Source organism: Battus philenor, unplaced genomic scaffold, assembly GCF_028537555.1.
Source record: "Battus philenor isolate CCGP_79_NKW_IND1 unplaced genomic scaffold, ilBatPhil1.0.hap1 SCAF_22, whole genome shotgun sequence".
NCBI classification, from domain to species: Eukaryota; Metazoa; Arthropoda; class Insecta; order Lepidoptera; family Papilionidae; genus Battus; species Battus philenor.
In genome coordinates this window covers 1,361,636-1,373,253 of record NW_027181685.1, presented here as the reverse complement: position 1 = coordinate 1,373,253, position 11,618 = coordinate 1,361,636, and the positions used below count along the sequence as shown (strand labels likewise).

General features: G+C 41.4%; 2 protein-coding genes across 2 annotated transcripts; both read left to right on the top strand.

The window, feature by feature from the left end:
• Window positions 1-2,237: 2,237 nt before the first annotated feature.
• LOC137923701 (collagenase-like) lies at window positions 2,238-6,333 on the top strand. Its single transcript, XM_068766943.1, has 5 exons — window positions 2,238-2,472; window positions 3,181-3,448; window positions 4,313-4,402; window positions 5,101-5,282; window positions 6,181-6,333. The coding sequence occupies exons 1-5, from the start codon at window positions 2,278-2,280 to the stop codon at window positions 6,283-6,285; spliced, it is 840 nt and encodes a 279-aa protein (XP_068623044.1). The 5' UTR covers window positions 2,238-2,277; the 3' UTR covers window positions 6,286-6,333.
• Window positions 6,334-9,639: 3,306 nt separating this feature from the next.
• LOC137923702 (collagenase-like) lies at window positions 9,640-11,351 on the top strand. The gene is made up of 5 exons (XM_068766944.1): window positions 9,640-9,843; window positions 9,929-10,196; window positions 10,615-10,704; window positions 10,808-10,989; window positions 11,201-11,351. The coding sequence occupies exons 1-5, from the start codon at window positions 9,649-9,651 to the stop codon at window positions 11,303-11,305; spliced, it is 840 nt and encodes a 279-aa protein (XP_068623045.1). The 5' UTR covers window positions 9,640-9,648; the 3' UTR covers window positions 11,306-11,351.
• Window positions 11,352-11,618: the final 267 nt, after the last annotated feature.

Sequence of the window (11,618 nt, the reverse complement as noted above, 5' to 3'; positions counted from 1 at the left end):
GTATAACATCGAATCTGTTTAGTCTTGCACTGCTTGCAACTAACGACATCCTGAAATCTTGACATAGTCAGCCCATCTACTCGTAGAGGAGAGTCTACCCACGTGTCTATGGGCTCTTGGCCGCCACTCGAGAATCTGTCGGCCCTAACCGCCACCGATTGCAGGAACCATGTACCCTTTTGCAGTTTTGCAGCAATTCTTAGAGCTACGTCGATGATTTTGGTTCTCTAGCGGATCACCTCATTTCTGTTCCAAACTCGAATTAGAACGTTTACTGTTAGATATACCTTCACCCATAGATTTACAATAGAACCTTCTTTCAACTACCATGCCACGGTTATCAAGTTTAACAGCCAGTTAGAAGGAGATAGATAGTAAGAGAAGGATCAATATTTAGCCACTTCCACATGCAGTGGTAGTTGTGCAACTAAGTGCACCGTTCGCCAGCCCGCTGATAAATGCATATGCAAACAATGCGAATTACACAACTGCCTCCGTTAAATCAATCAACACGTGTTTCAACCCTCCACAGGGCATCTTCAGGAGTTATGTTACACCGATTAGTGCCAAACACAAAGTGAGCTCAGTATGTCGTGGCTTGTTATTTATATGACATATATATATACTTAGGATTGACTTCCGCAAGGTAACGCCTGATCCCATTAAATATTGGAGATAGATAGTTTCAGCCCCAAAGGCGGTTGCACGTGTAATTTACACGAAAAATACTTCTCAGCGAATCTCCGAGCATAGCCTTCTCCGTTGCTTTCTCTATTCTTATTCACTATATGAAACATTTTTGATATAGCGGTTGAATTTTGCGAAATAAACTTAACACGCGTCTCAGCCGTCTTGAGATATAAAACTCAAAATTGCAAGTGATTTCGAGATGTACAGTCAGAGACATATTTGTGTCGTACAACATTGTGTATACTCATATCCCGACCGCGAATACCCCATTGTGTTTTATCTTAAAAACCGTAAAATGTTTTAATAACTTTGGTGCCTTTATGTTTACGAGTTCGTACGTTCGTAGCTTGTGTATCAACTGTATTTATGTACTCGCTTGTACTAGTCTTCCCTTTGTTTAGTCATACTGACGAATTCTGTAGGGATATGAGATTAACTTCTATCGTATGTGGAACTACATCACCATTATATCTTTATGAACGCCTGTAAAACATTTATAGGCAATTAGATGACAAAGCGAAAATATATCAAAGAAGTGGAACAGGCGTGACCAAGCTACTGGACAATCTGAGTTGTTTTTGAAAAAGGCTGTCGTCATCCGCTAGAAGCACACAAAAGGCTATGTATGTAAAAATATATATATAGTATATAAATATTGTTACAAAGAAAAAAAGAAAAAAAATGATTAATATTACGATGTTAGTTAAATACTTAACTATAAAAAGTATTAAATATAAGTAAGAAAGCCTGTGCGAAGTGGTCTCCATTGGCTGCAGTACAGCCTTTAAACGTTGATGTCAGTTATCAATAGTAGCACGCACTCTTTCTATGTGAAAATTCTTCACTGGCAACCATATGGATTGTTTCTGGGACCCCCAAATATCATGACGTTTAGAAAAAGCCTTACTTTATAAACTGACCATAAAACATAATCTCTCTCTAAGCTCACGACTAAATGACGACCAGTGTTCAGCTTTGATGAAGTCCAGAATGTTGTTTTTGAATGGGTTTTTCTTCCATTAACGAGGCACTTATATTCTCACTCTCATATTTATTCTTAACCCGATTTCGAAATTGTATCGAAATCCCCCGAATGCGGGACAGTTGGTTACCAGATGCACCACGGTCTGGTCCACGCTCTGTTCACAGAAACAAAGGAGCTCTGCCTGAGCTAAAACCGGCGAAGGTACTCGGAGAACCCCCCGTGACCTGTGAAGTCTGACCAAGATTGGATGGGTGGCACCGAGTCTTGCTGAAAGGACCATTATTGGTTATTGAACATGATGTTGAAATATATACAAAGTAGCTCTGGCAATAAGAGCCCCTATTATTGTAAATTGTGTACACATTGATAATTTTCGTATGTAATTCTTTTATCAGATAAGTGTGTAAAAAAATAATAAAAGATTTTCGATAAACATGCGATTAGATTCTATTTGACGAGCGTCACCAGACATGACTAATCCAACTACATAAATGTTTTTTTTTAATTAGATTAAAAGCTAATTAATCATAGCGATAACATAGAAGGCCGCAATGACTACCGATCGAAGAGATATTGTGGGCTCACTGCACTCAGTTCCAAGAATGAAGCTGTTCCTATTAGCCCTGTTCTGCCTGCTGACATTTGCAGCTGCTGTTGAACCAATCCAGCTGTACTACCATGAGAGCGCAGGCATTGCAGAGGCGGAGAGCATAAGGGCAGCGGAGCTAGCAGCAGACTTCGATGGCTCCAGGATCGTGGGTGGATCAGCGGCATCGCTGGGCCAGTACCCGTACATGGTGAGCTCTTGCCCGAATACCGTGACGGCCGACACTGTACCTTCTCCTGCATCTGGATGCTTGATGACTGATGCCGTGGAGTTTGGTTATTAAAAAACAGACCGAAGCCAAAACCCCTCCCTCGGATCTCTGGACCTTTTGCCAAAACAAAATAACCTAACAGTGACCGTATGTGCTTCCTCGTCAAGTTTCTTATACTTTCTTCTCTTTTTGACACGATCAATAAGAGTCTTGTGCAGTTATCAGAGAAGCTTTGCTTTTCAGAGCTTCCTGTGTTATTGTTTCGCATATTGGATCATTTCTTCGAGTATTTCCTATACTACTGTGATGCTTAATTGGCTTGCAGGAGAATATCCAGGTCTCAGTCAATTTCGGTACAGCTTTAGGTGTGATTTAATTGACATATGATTATGTAAAACCTGTTTTTGATTGTCGAAGAGAATTAATCTTTAAACATGCTATTGTAGTAAACGGGGGACCGGAAAGTGTAGTCGTTTCCTTAAGTTAAATTCACACGACTATATTTTTAACAAGTTTTTATACCTAATCAACAATATATTCACCTTCGTTATCAGCAACCTTTTGCCGTCTCGTATACAAACTTTCAATGGCAGATCAAAATCAATCGGTTTTACTGTAAGATATGTCGACAGAAACGACATTACTTTCTGATCCACCTAATATTAACGGCGAGTATGTGTTCGACAGTGCGGATTGGTGATCAGACTGAACAGCGGGGCCACCTCCGTGTGCGGGTCGTCTCTGCTGTCCAACACCAGGCTGGTGACAGCGGCGCACTGCTGGTGGGACGGTCGCAACCAGGCGCGACAGTTCACCGTCGTGTGCGGCTCCATCCGTCTCTTCTCCGGCGGCACACGGATCAACACCAACCGCGTACAGATGCACGGCAGCTATTCGCACAGCACGCTCAGAAATGACATCGCCATTATCAGCACCAACAATATCAACTACAACAGTAAGTTGGTGGTTATGGAAGGCAGAGGTATGAGTGCGAGATGGAACTGTGTGCGAGCATAAAGAGGTAAAACATCACCTATTTATTAAGTCACGACCAATCACGAAAAATTCTTTTAAAATTCTGCAAATACATTATAAACAAAACAGTGAGTAGTAATAAGACCCAGCCTACCTCATACATATAATAATACAAGATAATTTAAGCGAGTAGTATTAGTCAAATATTATTATATGGCGGCATTGAACTAGTTTAAGAAAATAGTGTAAGAGTACAATTGTAAAAATAAAGAAAAGACATAAACATAACCAAAATGTTAATAAGCATAACTGTAATATTAGGAACTGAGGTGAAGAATAAGAGAAGACGGAAGAAAGGAATGTAATAAATGACAAAGAGTGGAAGACATTGTGATGTGTGGCAGTAGAGAGAATGAATGATAATGTGACGTATGATAGAAGAAATAAATTAAGAATGTGAATACCCTATTGTAAACATTAAAAACCTTAACCCTACCCATGTTAGGGGAACACGAGAGGCCTCCAATAAAAGGGGGCAAAAAAAAAAACAGTAAGTTGATATCGGTTGGGAGAGAAATCTATCCGTGCAAGATACTGGAGTATATTTTAACCATGTCCACCATCTATTCTCTGGAGAGATAGAGTTTTATGGGATTCTTATTACCGCCCTCCGTGATCGACTTTTGCTCTGGTAAGAGAATTTAGATGCTGCACTCCCTTAAGCGATGTCCTATTGTGGATGGCCTGTTCCGGGATAGCAACTCCTGAGCAATCTTGATGGTTTTAACCATGTCGATGCAATAAGGCGTATCGGTCTATTTCTGATCTCAGTTTGTCTTTGCAGATAATATCGGCCGCATTCAGTTAGCGAGCGGCAGCAACAACTTCGCTGGTTCTTGGGCGCACGCCTCCGGCTTCGGCAGACAGAGAGACTGTGAGTATCTTGGGCCTGGTCAAGGCTTTTGCACCCGTGGGCATTTTGTTGATTTTTCAAACCTCTTCATATCCGGCGTTCGGAAGATTGCGCGCTGATTCCGAATGCCGGATGGGCATAAAGATAGAGGAAAGGAGTATCTCGGCAAGACTTGCATCATGCAAGACGAAGGGGAGAGAGAATGCTTCCTCAGCTACTGCAGGAAGTTGGTAATAAATGCAATAGGTAAATATAAAACACAGTAATAGATTCAAATAGACTTGAATATGAATAAAAAAGTAAAGCAAACACTAAAATATAGAAATAAAATAAATAAAGTAGTACCAAAAATAGTGCAATAAACAATATAATATAATATGATAATTATAAAGAAAATATGTGTTAAATGTTTGAACAATAAATGTAATGTTGCAAAATAAAATAGCAAGGAAACCTAGAATGCAGTGGTTGAGGATGGATATATGACTAATGGAATGAAAGAGAAAGACTGGGAAAATTGTAGAACGAAAGAAACAGTACGACAGATAATATGATACATGAAAGAGAAGAATGATAATAATAAAAAATATGTATAAATTATTAGAAATAAAAAGTCCCTGTCCCACACGAGATAGGGGAACGAGAGGTCCCCAATAGCGGGGACCATGTAAAATAAAAACTCTTCATATATATGTCAATCGTCATCCGTTCCGTTGCAGCTGCCGGCATCACCAACAACCAGGTCAAACACCACGTGCGCCTGCAGGTTATCACCAACGCCGTGTGCAGGAATACCTTTGGCTCCGCCATCGTTGACTCCACCCTGTGCACCAGCGGCGCCGGCAACGTCGGCACCTGCAGCGGTGACTCCGGCGGCCCGCTCGTCACCAACAACCACCTTGTTAGTACTCACTAGTTGCAAAACCACCTTTTCCTAGGCAGGCGAGGGATTCTATTCACGAGACGCTCTGTCCTGTGCAAGTACACAGAGCTTTGTGTGGTTCTGTTCACGAGGCGCTCTGCCTTGTACAAGTACATAGAGCTTTGTGTGATTCTGTTCACGAGGCGCTCTTTCCTGTACAAGTACATAGAGCTTTGTGTGATTCTGTTCTCAAGGTGCTCTGCACTGTGCAAGCACACAGAGCTTTGTGTGGTTCTGTTCACGAGGTGCTCTGCCTTGTACAAGTACATAGAGCTTTGTGTGATTCTGTTCACGAGGCGCTCTGCCCTATGCAAGCACACAGAGCTTTGCGTGATTCTGTTCTCGAGGCGCTCTGCCCTATGCAAGCACACAGAGCTTTGTGTGATTATGTTCAAGAGGCGCTCTGCCCCATGCAAACACACAGAGCTTTGTGTGATTCTGTTCACGAGGCGCTCTGCCCTATGCAAGCACACAGAGCTTTGCGTGATTCTGTTCTCGAGGCGCTCTGCCCTATGCAAGCACACAGAGCTTTGTGTGATTATGTTCAAGAGGCGCTCTGCCCCATGCAAACACACAGAGCTTTATGTGATTCTGTTCACGAGGCGCTCTGCCCTGTTCAAGTACATGGAGCTTTGTGTGATTCTGTTCACGAAGCACTCTGCCCTGTACAAGTACATAGAGCTCTATGCGATTCTGTTCACAAGACCCTCTGCCCTATGCAAGTATACAGAGTTTTGTGTGATTCGCCTTCTGCGAATATTCAGCTGATCTTCCTGTCTGCGCCATTGAGGTAAGACTAGTGTCGTTCTTCGTGAGTCCGGCGCTGTTCGTTTATGAACTTCGTCTCGTTTACTAACGAAGCGTTCTCCGCCCACAGATCGGTGTGACCTCATTCGTTGCGGCAGCGGGTTGCCAGCGGGGCATGCCTGCTGGCTTCGCCCGTGTAACCTCCTTCGAGTCCTGGATCAGGGGCCGTTTGTAAACTCGAAAAGACTGTTTTTATTTTATATAAATGATTTTTTGCAATGTTTATATTAGTTTTATTTCAATTATTAGTTTTATTGATTTAGAACCCATAGCTTTAATTTGAAGAATTCCAATATGTATTATCTTAATAATGTCTACGATTGATCAGTGTGAATGTTTCTTAGTGGACAGTGATATAAATTAACAGATATGTATATTAATAAAATTATCCTAAAAATAGTTCAACACTAGATGTTGCGCTACTTCTGCGGGTGATTTGTATTAATTACCTTTAGGGTAACTTGTAAGAAGAATAGCAGAACTGAAATGAAGAGAAATTGTCGGCGTTCCAGAAAGTAGCAGCAGAAATTTAACTTGCTTCTTAACTTCTTTAAAGTGAAAGAGGTGTTGATCTACAAGACGCGTATCAGCTCCTCTTTTTAAACCTTTCATTCCTCCTATTTTATTGTTAGGACAGGGAAGCATTTTATAAATAATTTTTTTATCATTCTTTTCGCTTAACCTATTTCAAACTTTATATTTCTTATATTCTCTTTCATTCTCAATCATTACACACGTTGCATCTCTTTAGCCATATTGTTTGAAATCAAACTTGGTTAAAATTTGTTCGTATGTTTATTTCTATTTATGTTTTTTTCCTAAGAGATTCTTTCGGAAAATGAAAAGAGATGTATTATTAACAGATGAAATTAGCTTTCAAGGATATCGTATATGGAACTTCACTTTTTCTGTCCAAAAGTAACAAGAAAATATTTGACAGATATAGTAAATATAAATAAGTAAGAAAAGTACCAATATTTAGCCACTTCCGCACTAGTTTCACCCCTCCACGGGGCATCTTCAGGAGTTATGTTACACCAAACACAGAGTCTTGGCACTAATCGGTGTGAAACACGTGTTGAGTGAATTAACGGTTGTGTGATAAGCATTGTTTGCCGCATACGCATTTATCAGCGGGCTGGCGAGCGGTGCACTTTGTTGCATGACTACCACTGCATGTGCGGAAGTGGCTAAATATTGGTTCTTTTCTTACTTGTTGTCACAGTTACAGTTTTCCTTATTATAATTTCTTTGGTATTATTATCATGTAAATATATCATATCAATTCAATTGTCACGTTTTTATCTGTTACCTATTTTTTTGGTATCTATTACGTGGTTTTGTACTATTTATTTATTTTTGGAGGAAACAATTTTTTTGTTACCTGCTAAATAATCGTTTGTGATGAGGAATGCGGGTTGGCCTTCTTTGTCGCTCATGAATAAAGTATTTGGCATTCTTAATAATATTTTTTTTCACTCCTTTACACTTCAACCGTTACGTGACAGAAACTTTTTTATAATATAGGATTATAATTTTTTCAGTTTTATTTTTGTTTACATTATTACTTATGTCTACATTATGCTATATCATTTACACCATTATCTTCATCTATTCTAGTCTCGTCTCTTTTATAATTAGTAAGGGTTTATGTCAACATATCTTTATTTTTATATAGTTCTTCTCTTTGACTGCTTTCCACAGTATTGCGGAAAGCCTTTCTGGTTTTATTACTACATTTCTTTATACTTAATCTATCTTGATACAATGCTATTATGTTAATCATATATCTACGTCCCTTGTTCCTATTAATACTAAAGGTCCACTACATTGAATTTTCATTTTGGTTCTCTAACATTGGATCGTAAAAAAATCATATCTCAAATAGTATGTCTATACTTAAAATAAAATCTCTTTGGATGTACATGTATCTGGTAGTTTTAGGTGACATTAAAAAGTTTTTTTTTTGAAAAAGTAACCTCTTTAAATTTTAACTTGGCAGACGTTAATTTTTTGGAATTTCAAAATAATATTCATAGCATTTAATGCTAATTACCCTAGGTGTATAGAAAAAATACATAAAAAAATTATGAGGGTAGTGTAAAAAATCTTATCAAGAGAATTGATAAATTGATTACCTTAAAAATGTATCTCCAATTTGTATTAAAATTAATTAAAAAACCACATTTATAATTAGTTTGTATAATTTATTTAATGACAAAATTAGAACTTCAATCTAAAAAAAGTAAAGCTGGCGGATACCATGATATACATATAAAATATATTCGAAAATGTTACAGTATCTGGCGATAAATATTGCACATCGACCTTTAGAAAGAGACAATCGGCTAATTTTGGCTTCGTAGGCGCTACCTCCGGTGATAGCACCGCCGCCATCAGCATCGGCCTCCTCAGCCGACAACACGTGAGTTGATGATGCCAGAAAAACCAGGACGTTAGCACAGCTTGCTCCCTACCCCCGGTATCGAGGGTCTTTGCCAAAGACGTGTCGGCAGCGGAGCGCTCATCTTGGAGATCAGCGGCCAGGAGTGCGGCCGAAAAGCCGACGACCCCGCAGAGAGGATTCTCGAGGGCTAAATAATAATTGTGCCCTAATTTGGCCAAAAAATTTACTATACTATTTAATGGAATCGGGAGTTACCTTGCGGAAGTCCATCCTAAGTAAGAAAAGGACCAATTTTTAGCCACTTCCGAACATGCAGTGGTAGTCGTGCAACAAAGTGCACCGCCCGCCAGCCCGCTGATAAATGCGTATGCGGCAAACAATGCGAATTACATGACATACGAATTACTGGCTATATTATAATAAGTAGTAGTGCCACTGCATGTGCGGAAGTGGCTAAATATTAGTCCTTTTCTTATTTACTATACTAGTAATGATAGCTAATCTAATTTTCCTGTCCTGGCCCCCAGCAACTGTCAGTTTTGAAAGTGTAGAAATACATGAAAATACCACGCTACCCTACAATTGAACAGATGAAGATATCGCAGAAGAATACAGATGATTAGTAAAAAAGTTGATTTGATTTTATAACAATAGTGATTACTTTTAAGAGGACCAAATAAATATTCATCACTAGCTGGTGCTTAGCAACCGATGTGCTATATATAGCGTTCGACATTTGAACGTGCTGCATCCGCGTGAAAGACGGATAGCAGGACCTCTAAAATTGATTTAGTCAACAAAACCTTAGACTAAAAATCGATCTCTTTCAACAACTTCTTGCTATTTTCCGATATACGGAACCGTAGTGAAGGTACATCGCAATGTCCGTCAATAAACAATCGATCAATTTAATCTATTTAATGCTTACAAATCTCTTCGCAGCGACTGAACCGAAATTACAGATAAGTATAAAGATTTGCGCATAGATATGAACAAACCCACGCCACCACACGCTAATCCTAAATCGGTTTTTCTATGATTAAATTTCAATTAATCATGGAGATAAGATAAGAGCTCCGAATAAATAAAGACCGGGTGCTCATGGTTGGCATAATACAAGCCGATCCCACCATGAAGCTGATCCTAGTCACCCTGTTCGGACTGCTGGCGCTAGCCAACGCGTACGAGCCTATCGTGAGGTACTACCATGAGAGCGAGGGCATCGCGGAGGCCGAGCGCATCAAAGCTGCAGAGCTGGCAGCTGACTTCGACGGATCCAGGGTCGTGGGGGGATCAGCAGCATCTCTGGGCCAGTATCCGTACATGGTGAGCTATTACGAAGGGTTAAAGAACGAGGAGAGACCGAGGGAGGACTGTTATATTATATTAATGCCGCGTATTCGTTTGACAGTGCGGGCTGGTGATCACCCTGAACAGCGGAGCCACCTCCGTGTGCGGGTCGTCTCTGCTGTCCAACACCAGGCTGGTGACAGCGGCGCACTGCTGGTTTGACGGTCGCAACCAGGCGCGCCAGTTCACCGTCGTATGCGGCTCCATCCGCCTCTTCTCCGGCGGCACCCGAGTCACCACCAATCGCGTACAGATGCACGGCAGCTGGAATCCCAACACGGTCAGGAATGACGTCGCCGTAATCACCACCAACAACATCGCAATGAACAGTGAGTTCTTTAAGAGATAAATTTTTCTGGCTTTACAAAATACCAGGGTATCTTCTGATCTATCTTCTTATCCACGGTTTACCCTCTAGCAAAAGTATAGGGCTATGTAGGATTCTTAGTCACAAAAATGCCCTCGCCTGCCGACCATGACCGGGGTAACATCTGATCTGTTCCCTAGTATGTGTTGTTCACGCTACTCCTGTGCTGTCGTAGTGGTTCGAGAGCACGTCGATCTATCGACCACTTCGCAGTCGCTGGAGGCGCAGTTACGCCTACATAAATCCCCACGATACTTCTTTAGCTTCTCGGCTTTGCAACAAATACACGAAGACGCACACTCCCACAGCTTTGTCTGCACCGGTTCCTGATCACGTTCGACCCGTACGGCGATCTTTTTCATATCAATTTTCCTTTGCAGATAACATTGCCCGCATTCAGCTCGCGAGTGGTAGCAACAACTTTGCCGGCTCCTGGGCGCACGTCGCCGGATTCGGCCTGCAGAGAGACTGTGAGTATCGTGCCCTTGCATCACACTTCTTTACACGCAGGCGCTGTGAATGCGTTTGTTTACTTCATCATCAAAATCTCAACCGTTATCTGTTTCCTTGCAGCTGGTAGCATCTCCACCAACCAGGTCAAACACCACGTGCGCGTGCAGGTTATCACCAACGCCGTGTGCAGGAATACCTTCGGCTCCCTCATCGTAGATTCTACGATTTGTACTAGCGGCGCTGGTGGCGTTGGCCCCTGTGGTGGAGACTCCGGTGGCCCGCTCGTCACCAATAACCGCCTCGTGAGTACTCCCTAATTTCATCATCTTCACCCACCTACATGAGATGCCAAACCCTTGACAAGCAGACAAAAATATGCGGGACTCTTATAATGAACAGCCGGCCTATCAGTCAGTACTTTTTAGGCGGAACTTGTCGTATCGTTCACCTTCGCGTCCAGGGCGAGGCCTCGATATAAAGCGCATTTACTAACGACGCATTTCTCCTCCACAGATCGGTATCGTCTCGTTCGGTTCAGCTGCGGGCTGCCAGAGAGGATTTCCCGGAGCCTACGCCCGTGTCTCCTCCTTCGAGTCCTGGATCAGGGCCCGTTTGTAAACGGAAACCAACAGACTGTTGCTACAAATAAATGACTCTGCAATAATTGCTGGCTCTTTTACTTTCATTTCTTTCGATTAGCTCTCAGCGGAATTGTGTTTAAATATTTTTGGTCTTAAACTTCAAATTTGTGTTCTAACATAAAAGTAATGCGTGCCAACAAAATGCTTTCTTATATTTGAATGAAAGTGATGGTGAAATGAGATAAACGGATGCTATTGGAAAGATCCTAATTTATTGTTCACACAACCACTATTCAAAGGTAGGCGTGTCGGAGCGAGAGTTTATTGCGGCGCTTGCGTGTGCGCTGATG

What these genes read in the sequence shown, in the direction of transcription:
- LOC137923701 (XM_068766943.1), top strand. Translation starts at nt 2,278, where the DNA reads ATGAAGCTGTTCCTATTAGCCCTGTTCTGCCTGCTGACATTTGCAGCT. An exon ending in CAACAATATCAACTACAACA is followed by an intron (nt 3,449 to 4,312) that starts GTAAGTTGGTGG and finishes TTGTCTTTGCAG; the next exon opens with ATAATATCGGCCGCATTCAG. An exon ending in CTTCGGCAGACAGAGAGACT is followed by an intron (nt 4,403 to 5,100) that starts GTGAGTATCTTG and finishes GTTCCGTTGCAG; the next exon opens with CTGCCGGCATCACCAACAAC.
- LOC137923702 (XM_068766944.1), top strand. Translation starts at nt 9,649, where the DNA reads ATGAAGCTGATCCTAGTCACCCTGTTCGGACTGCTGGCGCTAGCCAAC. An exon ending in CAACAACATCGCAATGAACA is followed by an intron (nt 10,197 to 10,614) that starts GTGAGTTCTTTA and finishes TTTCCTTTGCAG; the next exon opens with ATAACATTGCCCGCATTCAG. An exon ending in TCGTCACCAATAACCGCCTC is followed by an intron (nt 10,990 to 11,200) that starts GTGAGTACTCCC and finishes TCTCCTCCACAG; the next exon opens with ATCGGTATCGTCTCGTTCGG.